The following is a 22772-nucleotide window of genomic DNA, read 5'->3' as shown; positions in this document are numbered from 1 at the left end:
GGAGGATGGAGGTTCGATTAATAAACTTATCTCAAGCTGTCCAATTCTTGAATCGCTGATATTGAGAGATATTTGGATAGAAGATGGCTATGATATGAATGTTAATATTGAGTCTCATGAACTGAAGCACTTCGAGATTATCAATAATATTGACATTCTTGTTTGGTCCCATTATAACATGTCGAAGATTATCAAGTTATCGACTCCGAACTTGACATCATTCATCTGCAAAGATTACATGTTACAAGAGTATTGTCTAGAGAACGTTTCATCTCTAATCACTGCTGATATTGAAATTGTCAGAGAAGGTGAATACGAAGCTCTTGAATATTATGATTTGGAGATTTCAGAAGAAGGGAAAGAAATATTGTATCCTAAGCGTACAATGGAATTCATTGAAGCCATTTCGTAATGTAAAAGAGCTGACAATTTCATCACCTGGATTCCTTCAGGTATGTTTTCTTCCTAGCCGTATTGGTTGCAATTACTGTTTCTCTTTTTTCAACATAATACGGATAACCATTATAACATGATGATTTTCCTATTACGAAATCTCATTGTTAGTTTTCAATTTTTTCAAACCTTATTACATAATGGTAAACATGCACTTTGCTCATTACTCTTTCACTATTCTCAAGGAAATTGTTTTGAAGAGGCAGATTATTTTGTACTAATACTAATCTTAGTGATAGAAAAAAGCTTCTCATTAGGATGTGGTTGTTGGAATTTCAGCTCCATTAACCCTACAATTAAGACCTAAATATTGTGGAAAACAACCTTATGCTGAAACCAGACCTTGAACCTAGTATTAGCATACTCAACAACACAAGAACCCAGCACCATACATAGCACTACAGTACATATGATTCATACTTAAAACAGACCGAGTACAAGGAAATAGAAACACACACAAGAAACTTAACCTTTTCATGACTTATTATCAACTTCTATTTCTCACCTTTCTTTATGATGGATGAAAACACATTTGCTTTTAAGGAAAACTTGTGAGGCTAGAAGAGAGTCCTAGTCATGCTTGCCACACGTCACTCCAACCTTTCCATCATGAGTTGGATGACACCTCATGACTACATTGGACAGCTTATATGACATGTCAAGCTAAATGACATGTCATGCTAAGACTTAACCTTATCTAGCATTAACCTTAAGCTAGTCTTGAGTGCATGATTACTACCATAAACATGCCTTAATGCGGATTAAGACTAATCCAACTTAACATTGTATATACAAGAATAGTTTAACCAAATGGAGATTTGTTGCGCAAAACACAAAAAAGTCTAACAGTTGTTACTCACTGTTTGGACCTGTGTTCATCATAGATGTTGAGTGACCCCAGTTGTTAAGTCCATGGTTCGGATACATTTATTTTATTTTTATGATTAAGACCTGAGGGACGAGTTTAAGACGTTTCTGTTTTGATAATTCGATTGATATGCGTCTTTTTAATTTTTTTAAAAAGCAAATGCTATGGATGATAGGTTTGTTGACCTGTACTAATAGTATGGTAGATAATTTTAGTCAGTGGAGTAGTACTGAATTTTTGGGTGATAATAAAGGATGTCTTTTCTGCTAGTTGAAGAACTCTTGTGTAATATGTGGTGCTGCTATGTTGCAAGTCTTGAATTAGGCATCACTATCAACTGCCTAGGTAGCTAAATTTTATGATGGCACCTTGTGTTAGGTGGTCTGCTGTTTGGTAACTTTGTAAGGATAATAAGAGATGATGAGTTGGATCCACTCTAGTATTAACAAACTTTGTCAACTGCGTCAGTCCTATGTTTTGCATGTGGGTTATATTTTTGGTTATTAGGCCGTCGTCTTTGTTGCTTGATTCTGTTATTCTGAGGTATGTCGCTTCGATAGCATTATCATTTTGGTGATATTAGTAAATCATTGAAGAGGTTTGTGTATGGATGTTTAAATTGTTCTCAATATGGATCAGAGAGAGAGACGGCTGGATGTTTTCCCATAAGGAATGGTAATAGAGTACCTATGGCCTTTGTAGTAACAGCCAACAGGGGATCTGTCCCAATGCTTATTCTTTTTAGGTTGTGAAGTTGCCACAGGTAAGAATTTCGTAGTGAATGATGGTCTGACTACTAGTGATATGAATCTTGAAAGAAGTCTTTTTTTCTGGGACAAGAGATTTAAAGCACACAAGTAAAACTTTCTTAAAATAATACTCGTTAAAATAATAATCTTTTTAAAATAATAAAATTATTTAGTCCCAATTAGGCTTGCACAAGTTAAATTTCTTCTCGCTAAAATAATAATCTCTCTAAAATAATAATTTTTTTCGGTCCCAAAGCTATTATTTTAAAGAAGTTTTACTGTATATTGAATCTTTATGTGTTAGAGATGATGACATATGATGCTATACTAGGAATGGATTGGGTGCCCTCTTGTTTTGGGTAACTTGATCATACCTATTAGAACAATCACATTTACAAAGCCTAATTAATTCGAGGTACAGAGGAGACTTCACCGCGAAGTTGTTTGTATTTGATTTCCTTAGGCAGATTGAGTCTAACGAGTAACCGATGAGAGTCAACTCATTCTGGAAATCCCAGTGGTAACTGGAGTTTTGCGCGATGTGTTTCAGGAGGTCCTTGATTTACTACTGAGTGGTCACACGGATACATGTATTGACTACTACTAGTAATTGGAACACATGTATTGACTACTACTAGTAATTGGAACACATGTATTACTACTAGTAATTGGAACACATGTATTGACTACTACTAGTAATTGGAACTTTGTTTCGTGACTCTCAAATTGCCATTCACTTGCACAAGAACCAGTTGTGTCATGAGAACACAAAGCACATTGATGTTAGATATCATTTTGTAATTGTCAAGAATGCAATTCAATATGGAAGAATAGCGAAAGGTCCCTGTAACTGATTTACTACTGGAGTTTTGCGCGATGTACCCAGTTTCGTCTGTGGATAAGAAAGAAAAGACAGCTAATTTAATGTGCTTACAATTAAGTGTTAGCGATGAGGAACATGTAAGGTTGGGATTGCAAGCCTGGAGAGAGTACTAGATTTTTGCAAGATTGGATATGTAATATTGGCTTCTTTAGTTTTTAGCTAAGGTGATTTTTACACGGCAAGTAAAGAGAGGTTATTTGAAATTTGTAAAGTAGATATCTAAAGTCAGTTGGTTAGTTTTGTTTGATTTAGTCTTTAATTCTTGACCTTCTTATGAATTTCCAATAGTTAATAGTATTATTTTTGTATCTCTTTTGTAGTCCAAAGGTCTGTGTTTTGGTAGGAATTTGAGAACAATGAAATGGTGTGTGTGTTGGTATCTCGGGCAGATTGGTGAATCCACGTCTTGAACAAATTATTTACATCAAGGTTAATTCAATTTCTAAAAGTCTGACTTGCTTGTGTAACATTTATAGTATGATTTAATATTTGGGAATCAGTTGATTGCTACCCGAGCTTTTAATACGTATTGTCCTATTTACTGTGACTGACTTTGGTGTTCGGTTTTAGATGTATTAATTGGTCAAACTGGGGTCACTCAAAATCTAAGATGACAGGTCTAAGAAAACTTAACTGGATGTTTACAACCTTGGATATGGCAATATTATCTCGTAACGATGTACTCACTATTCTTTTCTTGCGTGACTAGCATTTAAGAGCGCTACTATAACTAGTTCCTTAGATGTGACAACTATCAAATTAGTGAATTAGAGGTTAAGAAATTTGGATACTGATAAGTAGAGGAACAGAGATTATATACATTTATATCGAAATACTAATTAGATTTTCATCTTTATTTATTAAACTGTTGTTCATATACTTTCAGCCTTTTTGAATACATCCTTGGTGTGCAGCATTTTCCAAATACTAATTTTTCTATTTGTTTATCAAGATTCTCGCAGGATCTCCAGACTTGATAGAGGGTCGATCCCCTCAATTCTGTAATCTTCGATGTTTGAAGTTGAATATATGGTTTAAAAGACGCTGCTTGACCGCAGTAACATCCTTACTTAAGACCTGTCCTTGTATAGAATCTCTTTATCTTACATCAGCGGAGGTAATAATGACTCCTAGACGTTTAAGTTGTATTTGATGTTTAAGGAACTATTACATGATCACAAATGTTTACTAGTCCTGTAATATCTTGGATGCAGTTGAACTTTACAGCCAACAAAGATGATGGTGAAGTGGAATTATCAGTGTCATCCATATTGTGTCACCTCAAGCGAATCGAAATCAGAGAACTTAAAGGGTGTGATGCTGAAGTCAGGTTTCTAGAACTTCTACTGATGAATGCTCCGGTATTGGAGGAAATGGTTTTGTCTTTTGACATATCAAGCTCACCGGAAATAGCAGGCTCAACTGATAGATTGCAGGTTGCAAAGAAGTTGGGTGAGAAGCTGAGATCACTTTCAAAAGCTTCGCCAAGTCTGGCAATGATCTTCTTGTAATTTTACTAAATGCTATAAGTTTTCCAAGGCTTGTTGTCATTGGATACTCCTGTTGTTCTTTTTAAGCACCTTAAATGCTGCAAGGAAAGATGGAAATACCGTGTCCCGTTCTTGCTCGCCTTCAATCATAAACCAAAATAGAGACTCCATCCTCTAGTTCAGCCTGCAGGGTATGCTCCTTTTTTTTTTGTTTAATTTTTTTAAATGTTTTTTATGTTTTTGTTTCTCCTATTGACTGTGATTCAAGTTCTTGCTTTGATTTACAAGAAACATCTAGAAACTACAAGGCCTAAGGATGTACGGCCGGTAGAGAAGACTCTAGAGAGTCGGTTAGTGCAAACAAAGTTTGCTACTGTTTGAAGTCTAGATAAAGCTAGAAAAGTCTGTCGGTTGTAATAGGATATTATCTAGTGAATATTCTAGGGAAATGTAGATCTTGCAATGAAGGTTTATGTAAGACTATAAATAGGCATGGGCATCCTCATTTGTAAGCAAGCAAGATTCAATTCAATAGAAGATAAAGTCCAAATTTACAAAGTCCTTGGTTACACCTTCACCACTAGAGTTCCTGGAGCTCTATACGAGCAACACCACTATGCTCGTATATCTTCGAAAATATAGTTCAACGTCAAAATTATAAGAATTTCTAACATGGTATCAGAGCGGGTTCGATCCAAATGGGCGTTAAAATTTCCGCTACAAGCTGAAGGTGATAATTCCGCACAATAGAAGACGTAAGGTACGTCTCAACTATCCAAGTTCACCACTTATTTTACAATCCCGAATAGAATCTAGTTATCACCCAATTCTAAGTTTAGAAAAATATGAAAATAACATAGCAGCTCGTGAAGTTGAAGTAGTTTCTAGAAATGATAAGTCTCCATATAACATAAAATACAAGTAAGAAATGTATAAGTTTCACCTCCTTCCATTAAAGAAAAATAAATAACAAAAATAAGAAGAGAAGTTTCCATCCTCGCAGGAGATGCACCAAAGAGTGCATTTCTAAAGAAAATTTGAGGATGCCCATGCCTATTTATAGTCTTACATAAACCTTCATTGCAAGCTCTACATTTCTCTAGAATATTCACTAGGTAATATCCTACTACAACCGACAGACTTTTCTAGCTTTATCTAGACTTCAAACAGTAGCAAACTTTGTTTGCACTAACCGACTCTCTAGAGTCTTCTCTACCGGCCGTACATCCTTAGGCCTTGTAGTTTCTAGATGTTTCTTGTATTACAAATTACCATTGACTAGCTCTTGGTAGTAGACACTACAGGACTTTGCTAAACTTATGTGCAGAATTTTAGAATCTTCTCAGCATTACAAATTACATGTTCCAACAGATACACAACTGAATCTCAAGAGAGATCTTACCGGTAACATGGTTAGGATGTCAAAGATGATTTCTTCTGGAAGACTAGCACCACCCGGAATATTGTCAGCGCCACCACCAGTAACTCTAACATTCATCTTCGTCTTCTTTCTCATATTTGTTTCTTTGTTAATAGGGTTAACAACTTCTTTCAAGTCAGCGGCGTCCATTACTCTGCATATTCACCATAAACGTACAAATAATCAATTAGTACCACCAAAAAAACAACATCGACAAAGGTGTAGAACTCATTATCGTCTATTTTGCTAGTAACATATATAAAAATCATACCATTCCTGTTTCTTCACTAAACTCCGTTGATAACTTGATATGATTAGCAGAGTTTTTTTTTAGTGCTAGGGTTAAGGTTTATTTTATTTTATTTTATTTTATTGCACTACAATACTTTGTTTAAGGTTAATTCAGGGATTTTGGCCCTTATGAGTAACCAAACACGAAAGCCGAAGATAGACGGGCCTCTTTTAGTACTAGGGAGCAGTTAACTTTACAATTGAACCATTAAGATGTCAGGCCCAATCCATCGTTGAGAACACACTGTTTGTTGGAGAAATGAGTCATGATAATAGGAGGAAAAAGAATTAGCCAAATTCAGGTCAATATTTGATTGCAGAAAAGCCTAAAATGTCATCTTCAATCGTCAAAAGGACCAATTTCTTATCATGTGCAAGCCATCGTGACACTTCTGTTAGTCTTGCTATTGATAGAAGGGCTTAAGAACATACATTGATAGTATTATCACGAGTAAAGACGTCGCTCATCTTTCACAATTTGCTTGTAACGACATACATTTGACTAGCATTAGAAGACAGCTCATTGGATACCGACGGAAAACAAAGATTTTCAATGAATTTGCGGAACTATAAAAGTAACTATATTTTCTAGGTAGTTTTGTTATATCTTATGGAATCTTGGCCATGCACTCTTTTCGCCAAGGGTTTACGATGGATTTTCCTTGGCAAGATTTTTAATGAGGCTACGAAAGCGAGTCCTACTTTTCTCCAAGTTATTAATTTTATTTCTTATATATCTCTTATCATGCTGGTGATCTAGGATGATTTTAGAGGCATATCCATAAAGCGAGTCCTACTTTTCTCACATGCTCCGGGAGATCCTCCGGGACTACGAGATCTCTTAGAGGATGTGAAGATCTTGATCGTCATCTTTACCCAATTATTTAACTATCTTCTTAACTTTTAACTCTCCAGAATTGGTTAACCAATTGGATACCTGCAAACAAGTTAGATATTTTATTAAAATATATCTTCCATTGGAGGTGGCTCTTGTAAACTTCCTTGGGTAAGGAAAAGCAGTTACAATTTATTTTGAGGATGTCTCAAAATCAACGCCAAGTAGGAGTCGCAACATATTCCCATCGGAGATTGTCATGTACCTAGCATAATAGACGAGAATAGGGAGGACAGTCGTGAGTTTCCCTCGTAAAACCGGTGAAACTTACGAAAGGTCCAAAATTTTCAGGCGGCTTTCTAACGCATTTTCGTTATTTCTTTAACCCCAATTAAATAAATTTCTGGATCTATTATTTAATGTTTGGTCAGCTATAGAACTCCATTCGGCTTAGCTAAAAAATCTCATCGTCTCATTAACTCGTTTAGTACGAGATTGGCACGTGAGGATGAAGAATTTTTCTGGATCGGGTTAATATTGATAATTAATATTAAAATATATCTATGGAAAAATTTCATTAACTGGTTCAGGAGAATTATGGATGAAATAGGGAAAGATAGGAGGAAGGAGAAGATTTTTTACAAGTTTCCCTTATAGGAGGAAGGAGAAGAAAATTTCATTAAAATATTTTTAGGAGAGTAGTCTAGAATCATTACATAGTTTTCCTTATATACAACCCTAGGAATCTAGTTGGACCTCACATCCATGGGTAGTAGACCCTGTAACACTCCTCCTTGTGCGGTCCAATAACAAAACTTTATATATAATGCTTTACATATAGTTCTTCAAATGTCGTTCTCCTTGATGACTTGTGCCGGAGTCCATTGCCTCATTAAAACTTTGATAAGGAAAAAATCAGTGGGACAAAACCTTGGTACAACTCTTCACATGTAATACTTCACATGTTGTCTCGTATTTTACATGTAGTTCATCACATGCAATCTGATCCTCAAAGATCGACGAATCTAAGTTAATTGTCTCGTTAAAAACTTCGTCAGGAAAAACCCTGAAGGGCAAAACCCGAACTAAAAGAGAAGAGTAAAATATTAGGTAAAATTAAAGCATAGTTGGATGCGTATATGTTGCCTCATTAAAACCTTGACAAGAAAAACCCAGTGGGATAAAACCTTGACGAAGGGAAAAGAGTACAACGTGACAGATGCAAGTAAGGGTGATCTGTTGCAGATGATCACTTTGCTCCATTGAAGTTGACTAGTTCCTTCACAACTCCTAAGGCAAAAAATCCTCGTGAGGGAGACAATAGCCTTAGCTGGGAAATTACATTCCCGGTGTTTGTTGTTGTCTCATTAAAAACCTTTCCGAGCAACAAAACCTTGTGGGAAAAAGTAACCTCGGTGAAGGAAAAGAGTTCAACACACCATTAGATGCTCCCCCTTGATGTCAGACAATTTTCATTAGTCTACTGCCGTCAAAAGGAGTTTACCACACATTACTTTGGTAACTTGAATATTTATAAGACCCTGTTGTTGATTCTGGAAATTACGTTGCTCAACGGACTATCTCCTTTCATTTCTTTGATTCAGATATTTTCACTAATATCAACCCGATCTTTATGTCTTCAACGTTCAACATACTTGATGTTTTTAGTGTCTCACTAAAAACCTTGTCGAGTAAAACCCTTTGGGAAAAACTATTCTCGATCGAAGGGAAAAAGAGTACAACACAACATCAATTTCGAAGTAAAATATGTCGACATCATATCCTTGGATACTCCCCCTGATGTCGGCATCTCCCCCTGATTACTTTCAAAGTTGTTCTAGACTGTTCCTTTAGTCATGTACATTTCGAAACTGAATATCGGTAATGACCTAAAAAATAGTCTACTGTATCTCCCCCGGATTACTTTCGTTGGAGAAGAGATTATTGTTCCTTTATAATCAACAAATTTTGGATTGCACTTTCATTAGCATTCATTTTAATGTCTTTGCAGGGATAAAACACATTTTATGTCAATGGTGACCTTTAAGTACATGATAACATTCATTATACCATTCTAATGACGTTGTGTTGGCGCGAGCTATATCTAGCTAACAAGTTCACTGAGGATGTAACATTTGGTCGAGCACATTATGCTAAGTACAATAATGCGTCTATTATACTTAGATAAGGGAAGTTCATCTACCGACACAACTTCACCATCTTCCTTTAGACGAATTGGCCATTTATGTACATTTGAAACTCGACTAATCATGGGAGTGCTAGCATGATGCATGTCCTTGTTGAATTGCCTGAAAATGACATATTCAAACTGGTGGAATAATATACCACAACCTCGGTCTTCTAGTTCAGAACATAGATAAGATCGAGATTTCCCAGGATTTTCATGTGAAATTCAGATTTGAAATAACTTGTAAGATCTCTTATTCCATTAAGAGTACTTATCATGTTCATACCGTCGACATAGATAGCTACAATTATGAATCAGGAACTTATTTAATATGTATGGTACAAAACCTTACTTGTTTATCCCTTCCAATCAAATAGTCACCTAGACGGGTATACCACATCCGCCTGATTGTTTAAATCAATAAGTGAATTTTCCAGTGTAACTGCAAACACACTCTGTGGTTTAGAGTCATTCGACTTGGGAAGCAAAAGGCCATCATGCACTTTTGCAAATATCTTTGAGTCTAAATCTCCAGAGATATAACCACATCTACTATGTTTCAAGTTCTTTTGAAACTACCAAACAAACTAATTAACTGAACATTATGATGTTCAAAAGAGTAAGCGATCCAGGGGTTTGTGAGAAACCTCGCGCCACAACGTGATTCTTTATACTTTAAGACCTCATTCTTCTAACTACACTTTCTGACAAATAACCACATATGTCCCACATGATTTACACTAGGTTGTGTAGGCCAAATATGCTATTTATTTGAAATTAATCAAAATAAAGCATGGTTCAATCTCATTGTGCTCTACTTTTGGAGCAACTATTTATGGATTATATCATCATTGTGCACGCATGATCCTTCCATTGAATCATATGCATTCTCACAATACGTAAGGATATTGTTCTCTAGAATCATTTAGAACTTCGGAGCGTCCTCCATTTTGATTTATGCACATATTCAGAGACAATCTTATGAGATGATTTTCTGATGATATAAATAAGTTGTGCCTTACTCACCTACTTCCTTTCTAGGTGAGGATTGATCGAACTACTTGGTCTCTCCAACTTCCTTTATAGAGCCACGGCTTCAACCACACTTCCACTGAGTGTAGTTGCAACACCTTAGTCTATGGTGTATATCCCGTATCGAGGATTTGTAACTTTGCAGGTAGGTTTGCAGCTAGTATGTGTGATCTCATCACTTTAGCAACATCAGTGTACATTCTGAAAATCAAATATTCTTTATCACTTAACATTTACATTTGTGGAGTACAAGAATCAATATGAGACACAGTGGGAACACTCCACAACAATTCATGTCGTTCCCTTAGAAAATACTTTTTCTTATCTCCTCGTAACGACGGGAAGAATGTCTCACTAAAGTGATAACCCGCAAATCTAGCGGTAAGATATCTCCTGCCAAAAGTTTTAAAATGTGGATAATTGTTGGGAACTCATTTCCAACATAACTACTTAACAGTTTTGAAGATCCATCATAGTACGATGTGGAGTCGTAATGGCACATATATAGTACAACCAAAAATGCGTATAAACGCGAATCTCAGGCATTTATCCAGTTACCAACTGGTACGCTGAAAAGGTTGACTAATATTGGGTTCTAAAAACGAATTAAGTAGGATGCGTATAATATTGCATATCCCCAAAGAAATAAAAGATAGGTTGGTACGCATAACCTATTCATTAGACACCATCTGTAACCTTTGATGGTATCCTCTGCGAGACCATTGGGTATAAGATGCTCTATATTGATTTTATTAAACATGCAATATTCATCAAGTATTTTTGATGTAAATTCTCTAGCATTAACAAGGGTGGTTAGCCTTTGCACTTTGCATTATGTGATATGTGCTAGTAGTTTTCAAACGCAAATTTCTTGGGAACCATAACTAGTCCAAAATGTCAAAACATTCACCAGATCCATCAGTTACTTTAATGGTCAGCATTCTGCATGAATATTTTTCTAAATCTCACCTTGTTATCTTTGTAATATGAATTGTTTACCATTTGCATGTTAGGATGCTTTCGGTCCTGTTTTACTGAAGACTTTGTAAAATGAGTGATATGCTCTCTTACTTAAAAGCATAATTGGAGGGAGGAGGGGGTTGTGCATCTGATACTTTAGAAAACACTTATTGAGAGATATGTCGTTACTTTGCATTCTGTCAATCTTTTTCGTTGTCTCGTCCACTCAAACACATCGATGTACGTATGAGTCCTTTCAAGATGAAACATCATGTTACAACCAAAGTTCCTTTATGGTTATGTCAAAGTTTAAATGAGTCAATTCCCAACATTTCATCGTCGGAGTTAATATGGATTCAATAATCCAAATATTATAGTGATTTACATTTCACTAGATTGACTCATTAGTTTCTCTAAGAAATATTTCCTTCCAAATATATTAGAAACTATAAAAGATGCAATCAATTACATTCGCATCATTGTGAGGTTCCACATGATATCCATTTGCATGGGTTACTTTGGAATTTAACAAGGTGTGATTCTCTCTCGGTACATGTAGAGATTTTGTGACGTCTTTGTTCTATCTTGAAAACAAATTTTGAGCAATGCTGCGCTCGATGGTCCAATCCTCGTAGTCACATTATAAGGAAATAGTTCAACTAGTTTAAATTCCTTAAGCTAGTGGAAGAAAAACAACTATGAGTTAACACTAGGGTCTTGAGATTTTTAACAAGTGGTGTGGCCTTATTATGTAATAAAAGTGACATTCAACTCAAGTACTTTAGAGTGAACATATATTACGTGTCACCAAATATATCTCAAGTGCTTTAGAGAATTTATGTCTCGTGTTTTCATTCCATAAGTGCAGACATTGGATCTCGTTCAACTCAATAAGATAGTCGATTGGCCCGACAAATTTCTTGTTGCCATTAAAGTTGATGTGAAAATTGGTTGCTACTGTGATACACACATTACATTGCATATACCAATCCCTATGACCAGGTGCATTTCCAACTCTTTCATTTATGATGGAATCTAGAATTACATTTTAGCTTCATCCCATGATATATATGTCCCTTTTCTCATGCTTTATATGAGCCATTACGTCTAACCTTTATTACTTCGGGTTTTTTTCCATTTTCAATTTTTCTACATTTAGGGAGAAATTTCTCTATCTCAATAGGCCAAGAGAATCTCACTACACATGTCAATCACTTACTTTAGGTCGAGTAGAAAAGGTAGTTCCCGTGTTGTCATACTTCAACATATACAGTTTCGTTAATATCATCGGTGGAGTAAAGAAATGAAAATTTTCTGACTCATATAACCTTTTGAGAGTTCTTCCACAAATTGGAATACATGTGATTTTATTTACAATGTATCTTTTAAAAAAGGCAAATGCTACGTGCGGGGCGAAACTATAAGCTAGCACACATCAACCATTGGATCTCACAATTCTATCATCTAGGCTATGGTATATCAATTCTTATGCAACAGGAATATAACGAAAGTATTTTTAGTTTATCTCAAGAATCAAAATTTCATCAACATTTTCTTTTCTAGTTTTCTACTTATTCTCTCTGATCTTTTTTTAATAGATCTTGATTCATGTTTATTATTGCTACCTCTCTATGATTTTTGCGATGGTGTTTTGTCTCTACAACTAAAATTCAAAGATGCAAAACTGATGAACAAGGAGTAAATATGGCAGAATCGTAGCTTAATCCGAGTACAAAAGAACCATAGCCATATAACATCAGACAATAGTTTTCCTAATTATTTTGGAGTTCTTCTTCAATCTAACATATGCGGTGTAGATGCAGGTTGTGGTGGTGGGGTTGTATTGGTTGCATGAGCTATATAATTGAAATTTCAAGACGGGTCTTCATGGTTTTAATTAGGGTACTCTAGGATGGTTTTAGCAGAGTCCCCGTTAATGGACGTAGTGAAGAACAATATTGCAGATTTTTTTTTGTTTACGGGTTCTAAGAATTTGGGATTGTTCATGGATTAATTTTATAAAATAATAATTTTTCAGGTGATTCAAACTCTGTAAATTATGAGTTTTGTAAAAATGTACCAATTAGACGCTCCATTAATGGAGGTAGTGAATAACTGTATCGTAGAATAAGAACAGAGTTTGTTTGAGAAATAAGTAATAAATATTGTTTTTCTCTTTTTTGGCCGGACTTGCTTTCGGATACTTACTACGAAACAGGTGTAACTTCTTTTTGACAAAAATGCAAAATCAAAGATCAAACGGCTAGAAACCTGCTAGCTCATATATCTTTCTTGTGCGGCAGCGTGGGACAGCAGTGCCCCAGCCAGTGAATTGCATCCCACGGAACATTTCAAATTTGGAAAGAGAATATCAAGTACACAACAATGGTGCTTAAGTACTTCTAAACCCCAAATAAACATTGGAATTGAGTTGGTACAACCAATTAAACAAAAGACACCATTCTATAGCCAACATCATATTCAAGAGAACAAAATAACACTAAAATCAAAACTCTTAATGATCAACAATCATAATTTAAATTGACTGTTTATAACTGTATATGATATTGACTTATCTTAAGGTAGAACTAGGCATGTTGTAGAAAAAAATGAAAAAAAATAAATCCATCAAATATTCATGTTCAATTAGTTACATACCTTCCTCAAGCTTCAGTTCCCATTAGTAGGAATTACTGGCTAGTCCAGTTCTAGCAGACCCAGTTAATGGCTAATCCATCCGTGGAAAAGATTTACTCTCTAGTCCAAAAACTTCGTGGAGACTATAAAGTGTATTTTATAAATTCCTAAAACACCCTTCCAGGTCTAATTAGTATCAACATATGTAAATGTTACTAGTAGTATGTTACTACATACTAGTAGTATCAATACGGTGATACTACATATTAATATGTACTGTACTAGTAGTAACAAAAATATCTTATTGTTACTAGTAAATTATGTAACTACTTTACTATACTAAACTAGTATACTAGTATACTACTATAGTATAGTATACTAGTAAACTAGTAGTAACTAGTACTAGTGGTAAAATATGTAGTATCAATACATAATATTTTTTTTTGATATGTAGTATCAATACATAACATACTACATATCAATATGTAGTATCAATACATAACATATTACTACTAGTATATTACATACTACATATGTTATTACTACATACTACATACTAGTTACTACTAATTACTACTAGTATATACTAGTAGTAACTAGTATACTACATATTAACATATGTATTATTATACGTAATGTTATATACTAGGGTTAGTAGAGTAATTTTACTCTTTCCAAAAAAAATTTGGACTAGGAAGTAAATATTTTTTGGCGCTGGACTAGCCAGTAACCCGGATCGGGTTTTCTGGACTAAACAGAAAATCCCTCTTCCCATTATGCATAGACAAAACCGGACCGGGCTTGGCCGCGCACGGCCCAGAACGAACTGGAACAGGACACCACAGGCTGATTTTCGTAAAAATCAAACAAACAACAATTTCTCAAAAAATCAGTGTCTGATAACGAAATTAAAGTTAGTTTTTTCGTAATATATATCATCACGAATAAAATTCATGGAGTTTAAATGAAGAATAAGGCATTCAATTTAATTAATTTCTCTTTTTGGTTGCTTGTCGGTCGGGCATACTCCGGTAACTCGGCAACTCGTTCTTGTTATCTAATGGGCCTAGCCATTTTGTTCTCAATCTCAGGATCCGTGACCTGTGAGAGCTAATCTCTGGTTTACTAATTTGTTTTCCTTTAGCCGTACTTCTAAACCGCTCATTATGCTAAGTACCATATAATGCGTCTATTATATTTAGATAAGGGAAGTTCATCTATCGATACAATTTCACCATCTTCCTTTAGACTAATTGGCCATGTATGTACATTTGAAACGAATTGGCCACTTATACTTAGATAATTACCGCACATGATTCTTTATCCTCTTGGCTTTTGCACTTGATATTCACAGAGTCATATTTGGGATCAATTGCTCTCCAACACAATTAGCACCTCCTAAAGGCTAGCTAGTATTATGGCCGTCAACTTAACAGTTGGGATCAATTTTATGAGTACCGTGTTATAGTGACCTTGGCGCGTTTGTGGTATGGTTTATACCGCTCATTGTGTATCAGTATATACCTAAATTTTCATTCACACCCAGAGATTCTTTATAGTACTTTTTTATTTTATTTTTATACATGAAAGACGTACAACTATAGGTGTAAAACGTATTGGCCCAGCACAACCCAGCCCAACCAACGAAATCACGTGTTCAATGTGCTATGTGCCTTGATGTGTTGTGTCGGAGATTATGACGTGCCGTGCTAGAAGGCGTGCTATGCTGGGTTGTGCCAGAAAAATAAACGTGTTATGCCGTGCTGTGCACATTTATCTTATATTTTCCAATACAACTTTTTTCCAAATATTTAGGTATTATATATGGTATTATGAAAATAAGTCAACATAAAGATAATAAAATGTCAATAATTTGCTAGAATAATGGCGCTTTTGTGAAATATACACAAAATGTGATGTATTATGTCATATTTGTGTAGTATTTTATACATATTAGGACGTGCTTTCGTAACGTGTTGTGTTGTGCCGTGCCACTGCTTATCCGTGCCGCATGCCGTGCTGGGCTACTATACCGATTAGTTAAACTCATCCCATCCCGTAAAACTAACGTGTTGTGCCATGCTGGGCTAAGTCACATGCTAGGCTGGGTTGTGCTCAAATTTTAGCGTGCCGTGCTGGACCGTGTTCGTGCTGACACAAAACAATTTACAACTCTACCCATGATTACCTCTTTAGTGGAGTTGATGGGGAACCATTGAGCTTTAAGCTTGAACTCAGAGATTCTTTATTTTGTTTTTAGGTTGACGTAAACTTTTTGTGTATGGTTATGCCAGATCGGAGAATCAGTGGTATACTCAGGTGTAAGTTGAAATATTAATGTTTCTCATTTTGACCAAAGGACGGTAGAAAAAGCCAAAAAGAAAAAAGAAAAAAAACCAACATAAAATTACCAAAATACAAGTGTAAGGAAAATGTATATACTAAATACAAAACGTAAAAAATTGTTAATTCAGAATATTATTTTTTCCACTCATTTGAGCCCGTATCATTACTAGAATTGCTGCCAAGTATCCGATTATACCTGGATTAATTTTGGTTTTAATGAAATTGTTTTGAAATTAGGGCTTCTTGATGAAAATAATCTCAACGTTTGACATTTTTTACTTGATCCAATCATGCGTTTCACTTTAGGTTGTACTATTTTACTAGGTTAAATTTGGTCTTGAGTGAATTTTATAAAAGCTCTAGTTTCTCCTTGGACAATTTCTTAATTTTGTCATTGTTCAAAAGATATTCGACTCTTCCATCACATTTCTATACTATAAATTAGAAATGGTATCAAGTAATTCTTGATCTAAAAAAAAAATGTCCGACTTCTGATTCGGAAACATAAAAAATCATATATGTAAAAAAATTGAAAATACTCTCTGAATATATAAACACATTCATTTGCCGTTAACTGCATTTATCTGTAAGTATTTAACCTCTAAATGAATATCTTTTCCGGATCCAAAGGGTATTCATTTCTAAATGAATTTCTTCATTATTCTTTGTTTTCTAGGTTAGTTAGTAGATTACTTTAATTTTTATTATGTTTTCTACTTATCTACACCGTTTTGGTGGTTTTATCTACTCTTTTGAGATTTATTTTTGCTTTAATGGCGATTTTGGGTTATTGGGTTGGGTTCTAAGATCAATAGTGATGCTCTCCAACGACGAAATCTCCATCTTTGTTGTCTCCCACGACGAACTATTCATCGGAATCTTCATCATCAACTTATCCGGCAACAAAATCTTCATCGATGGTCTTTTTGACGACGGAAGCTTCATCACTATTTACAAGAGATTTGAGCAAATCACTCCTACTTTGAGAACATTTCTTTCTAAAGAAGAAAAAAAAATTAAATGGTTGGAATGTAATTCCGAGAAAAACCATCCTTCTTTTGATTTAATCGGATCTTATTCATACTTGTATTTTTCTTATTTTGGTAATCCTTCTCTTTCTCTTGAATTTCTCGGTATTGTACTCTTACGATATGTTCTTGTTACTTTGTATTCTCTTATTTTCGATCTTAAACTCATTGTAACCTTGATATCCCATTTATGAAAAGATTCATTGTTAGAAAAAAAAAGGTGAGGCACAAAAAAGGGGCTTACTATTTCTAATTTTAACCGGACGACGGTAAAAAGGAAATGACCGACTTACCGAAACACAAGTGTAAATACAAAATAAAGCGTAAGAAAAGGATAAAATTTCATCTCCTTCCATCTTGTCAAACTCTCTTTTTCACTCAGTTGAGCGGTTAACCGAAATAAAACTAATAAATTATGGGTATCGAGGGATCATTGATCACGAAAACTAAATCAGTCAAACATAGAAGACAAGAGATTAAAGTGGTTCGGCACTAACGCCTACGTCCACTGACAGAAACCCGCAGAATGAATTATATTGATCTCCAGACTTAGTGTTCTGGGATGTTTTACATTTACAAGATTGATCCTATTTATAGTTGATAGGATATGGACCTAGAAGATAAAGAAACAAACCATATCTTTGACTAGGTGAAACTTATCTATCTACATTAGAGGATTTACTAGCTGACTTGATCTTATAATCTAGAAGGTATTGTTAGAGACTTGGTCTTCTTGATCTATAATGCACCGTATATTCCAACACCCCCCACAAGTTGGACACGGAGAGAATTGAAGTGTGCAACTTGGACAACATCTTGAAAAGAAACTTTGTATACTTCGATAATGATATATGATCTTCTTTCACGGACCTTAGCGGCTGAACTTTATGAGCCGGCTTTCTCATGTAATTAAAGCCTGCAATTTGATTGTTCTTCTTCAATATCTTCCTCCATATCTTGTACTTGGACTTCGAAGATCACGCTTGAGACGAACTGGATCTTCAATTAAGACACACAATAATGAGGCAAAACGAGCATCGAACTGCTGAAACAGGTCTTGACTTGATTTTGAAATTTGCCTCGAGTGACAAATACGCTCAAAATATCTTTGCAGTTAAATGGCTTGGTTGGGATTGAAAAATATATAGGGTAAGTCAGTGAGTTGGCTTGACTGCAAATGTAAACAAATCCAAAAATGGTTTACAAACGTATGATATGAGAACTTATTCCTTTTGAATAAGGTTTGCTGTGATCATGGGATCAACCATGAGAAACTACTTATGATTGTAGTTAAAAAAGAAATGAGAGATTATACCAACAAGGATGATTATAAACAATTATTGGAATAAAATCAGTTTGGATGAGATGTAAAACGGATTTTGATTAAAAAATCAGATTTGATTAAAAGGAAACAACAGTTTAGATTCACAGAAACGATGCAGAGTTGATGACTGCCAATGCACATGATAAATATATATATATTTATATTTTTTTATAACCACATGAAGAATAAAACAGACATAAAATGATCATATAGAGATCAAAAGATAGATTAAATATCTCACAGGAGCAAGATGGGATATGGTCATATTGACATGAGATCACCAAAGATGACAGAGGAGGATTCTCAATCGAAAATGGTGTTGCGAGTTAATGATTTGATTAATCAATCAACAAACTTATAAGGTACGAAGACTTCATGTTCTGATACATGAACAATCAACAACAACGTACATCACTTTAGCTTTGTACCAGTAATGATTGGAGCAGTTCGGAATTGAAATTGCAAGTACTGGCAAGCTTTGCACTCAATGATTATTGCTAAACATGAAACACCTGCTAATAACTCCAAACAGTGGAGGAACTAAACCCTGAATTAGGTGTTGATAGAAATCGAAACAACCTTAGGTTATGTTCGATACCCAGAAACTCAGATAATGAGTTTGATTACAAAAAAAATAACAGTTAGTCCATGAGATATATTGTAACTGTTTAGGAGAGTTTTCTTGAATGAAAAATGATTTTCAGAAAGGTTCCGAGAAAATCCATAGAGAATGGATTATGATTGTGATGAATATATTCCCAAAAATATGGAACATGAGCAGGACAGAGTCGTATAGTTGATAACAACGATGACCCATAACGAAAGTTTAAAAAAATTGACTTCTTGAAGAACAACCAAAAAGGTTGTATGACTCATCTGAGTTAATGAGTTACTGAATTCCCATTGGTCATGGAAATTGATTAGAACCAATAAGTCAATTGATTTAGATACTATTGCATAGACTTGAGAGCATATATTGATGCGATCAATAGTTTTGCAAATAAGACAACACTCAAAAAAATAAATTAAACTTGATGAAAAATACCTTTAGTGCTAGAACCCACGAACTTATATGCAAGATCGTGACCAACTCTCTCTGTTGATTGCTTGAGAGAAGAAAGAGTATCGACTATTTTAGATTGGCAAAAAAAAAAAAAAAAAACGTTTGTTTATGCGAAAACCAAAATCTTAATTTTGTTGAGGAAGCGATTTGAGCGGATCTCCCCGCTCTGATACCATAATAAATTATGATATCGAGGGATCATTGATCACGAAAACTAAATCAATCAAACATAGAAGACAAGAGATTAAAGTTGTTCGGCACTAACGCCTACGTCCACTGACAGAAACCCGCAGGATGAATTAGATTGATCTCCAGACTTAGTGTTCTGGGATGTTTTACATTTACAAGATTGATCCTATTTATAGTTGATAGGATATGGACCTAGAAGATAAAGAAACAAACCATATCTTTGACTAGGTGAAACTTATCTATCTACATTAGAGGATTTACTAGCTGACTTGATCCTATAATCTAGAAGGTATTGTTACAGACTTGGTCTTCTTGATCTATAATGCACCGTATATTCCAACAAAAATGTTGGAATATTTTCAACGCCGCTAACCAAAGGGGGGTCCTGAAGGTTTTATTTGGCCGATAAAAGCCTGTTCGAAAATTTCGAATCCAAAAGACACCATTGATGTCTGTTGATGAAGGAACCTGACGTTTCGTGAATAGAAACATGTTGGCGAATAAAAAAAAAACCTATTCCCAACAGGTGCAAAACCCTTTATAAATAGCTTCTCCCAGTTTCGTTTAACATATAAGAAAAATCAATCTGTTTTCTCTATTTAAAAAAAAAAGCATCATCAGAAATCTCTTTGTGTGTTCTTGATTGAATCAAGGGGTACAAACCTTGAATTCAGTTTTCGTTGCAGGGCTTTTCATTGTATCCTGAAGGCAATATTTCGCATACCTGTTGTAATCGCCAATTGTTATTGGGAGGGTAGAAATATTTGTCTAAAAGAAATTTATACAAGCCTTGAAAGTTTTGGAGTGCAACACTTTCTTCTCTGTCATTCATCCTTTGTGAAACCCATTTTTTCCAACAGTTTTTAGACAAATATTTCTGGCAATGGAGGGTGAATCTTCGAATTCGAATGCTACTGCTCAATCTCTGCAAGTGATGAACCAAACCTTTACTCGATTGGAACGTTTTGATGGTGAAGGTTTTACCCGTTGGCAAGAGACTGTGAAGTTTTTCCTGATCACCATCAAGTTGTGGTACATACTTGAAGATGGATTGGAGGAAATTCCTGCTGCAACTGACAATGACACTGAGGAATTGAAGGCTAGACGAAAGCAGCGTCAGGAAGATGATTTCATGTGTCGTGGTCATATTTTGAATGCTCTGGACAAACATGTGTACAATGCACATCGGAGTATTGGGACTGCAAAGGGATTGTGGACTGCGCTTGACAACAAATACAAGATTTCTGAAGCAAGCAACAAGAAATTCCTGATTTGCAATTTCATGGATTTTAAGATGGTTGACAGTAAGTCAATCATTGCCCAGGTCAGTGAACTTTTACTCATAGTTAATCATCTTAAGGATGCTTGGAATTGATCTTGTTTCTGCGTTTGTTGTTGGGGTTATTATTTCTCGTCTCCCCCCTTCTTGGAATGGTTATAAGAAGAAACTTAAGCATGCTGAGACTGACTATGATTTAGAGGCCTTACAACGTCATCTTCGCATAGAAGAGGACTCTCGTAAGCGAGAACTTAAGGATAGTCCACATTCTGAAAACCATTCTAAGGTGAATAGCGTAGAAGAATCTAAAACACCGAATTCCTTGAAACCTAAGAATGATACTCAGTTTAAGAAGCATCCCAACAAGAAGAGTAAGAAGAAGGGCGCTGCGGCCCTTGCTACTTCTGTGACAAACCCGGCCATTTTGCTCGTGACTGTCGTCTCAAAAAGAAACAACAGCAGAACCAGAAAAAGGAGGCAAATATGGTCGATGACAAACTTGTGATCGTGGTGCAAGCCGCCAATGCTGTTGCTGAAACTGGGGGTGGATGGTGGTACGACAATGGTGCAACCATCCATATCTGTAAGGATAGAAATCTTTACAAGACATACGAACCGGTTAGTGGAGAAGGAAACGATGTTGTCTCCGCAAACGGTCAACGCAGCAAAGTTATTGGGAAAGGCACTGTTGAACTCTCGTTTACTTCGGGAAAGACTGTGACTCTTACTAATGTTTTACATGTCCCTGACATCGTGAAGAACCTTGTTTCCGGCGACCTTGTTATGAAGGCTGGATTCAAGACGACCTATGAGTCTAATAAGTTTGTGTTGTCCAAAAATGGTGTGTTTGTTGGACAAGGATATGCTTGTAATGGGATGATTAAGCTTAATTTAATAAATAATGGTTCTGCTTATATTGTTGACTCTGTTAATTTATGGCATGGTAGATTAGGGCATGTGAATTATGGTTCTCTTAGAAACATGAATCGATTAGGCTTGATTTCTGATTGCAATTTTGATCATGCTTCTAAATGTGAAATATGTGTGCAAGCAAAGATAACTAGAATTTCCCATAAGTCTGTAGTACGAAATTCTTCCTTACTTGAATTAGTACATAGTGATGTGGGTGATTTGCATGGTTCTGCCACTCGTGGTGGAAATAAGTATTATGTCACTTTTATAGAAGATAGTACTAGATATGCTTATACATATTTAATGAAATCTAAGGATGAAGTCTTTGATAAATTTAGGATTTATAAAGCAGAAGTAGAGACACAATTAGAGCACAAAATTAAGATTTTACGTTCTGATCGTGGTGGTGAATACTTTCCTACTGAATTTAATTCCTTTTGTCAAGAGCATGGTTTAGTTCATCAACGTACTGCACCTTACACACCTCAACAAAATGGTATGGCTGAAAGGAAAAATAGAACTTTGATTGATATGGTTAATTGCATGCTTATAAGTTCTGGTTTGCCTAATTCTTTGTGGGGTGAAGCTATGTTGTCTGCATGTTATATTTTGAATAGAATTCCTTTGAAAAAGAAGAGTGTTTCTCCTTATGAGTTGTGGTTTAAGAGGAAACCAAACTTGAGAAGACTTAAAGTCTGGGGTTGTTTAGCATATGTTCGAAAGCCTGATCCCAAAAGACCAAAGTTGGGAAACAGGGCTTATAAATGTGCTTTTGTGGGATACTCTCTTAATAGTATCACCTACAGATTTATAAACCTTGACACT

The 22772-nt window shown here is 35.3% G+C and overlaps 1 protein-coding gene across 1 annotated transcript; it reads left to right on the top strand.

Moving 5' to 3' along the window:
* LOC113342825 lies at positions 1-5001 on the top strand. The gene is made up of 3 exons (XM_026587231.1): positions 1-452; positions 3906-4070; positions 4168-5001. The coding sequence occupies exons 1-3, from the start codon at positions 333-335 to the stop codon at positions 4462-4464; spliced, it is 582 nt and encodes a 193-aa protein (XP_026443016.1). The 5' UTR covers positions 1-332; the 3' UTR covers positions 4465-5001.
* Positions 5002-22772: the final 17771 nt, after the last annotated feature.

This window comes from Papaver somniferum, unplaced genomic scaffold, assembly GCF_003573695.1.
Source record: "Papaver somniferum cultivar HN1 unplaced genomic scaffold, ASM357369v1 unplaced-scaffold_48, whole genome shotgun sequence".
Classification (NCBI taxonomy): Eukaryota; Viridiplantae; Streptophyta; class Magnoliopsida; order Ranunculales; family Papaveraceae; genus Papaver; species Papaver somniferum.
The sequence above is the reverse complement of the archived record's forward strand: the minus strand, read 5'-3'. Positions and strand labels throughout refer to the sequence as shown.

Excerpts from the sequence above, each read along its gene's own strand:
- LOC113342825 (XM_026587231.1), top strand. The coding sequence starts at position 333 with ATGATTTGGAGATTTCAGAAGAAGGGAAAGAAATATTGTATCCTAAGC. Across the intron at positions 453-3,905 it reads CATCACCTGGATTCCTTCAG|ATTCTCGCAGGATCTCCAGA; the intron begins GTATGTTTTCTT and ends TTGTTTATCAAG. Across the intron at positions 4,071-4,167 it reads TTTATCTTACATCAGCGGAG|TTGAACTTTACAGCCAACAA; the intron begins GTAATAATGACT and ends TCTTGGATGCAG.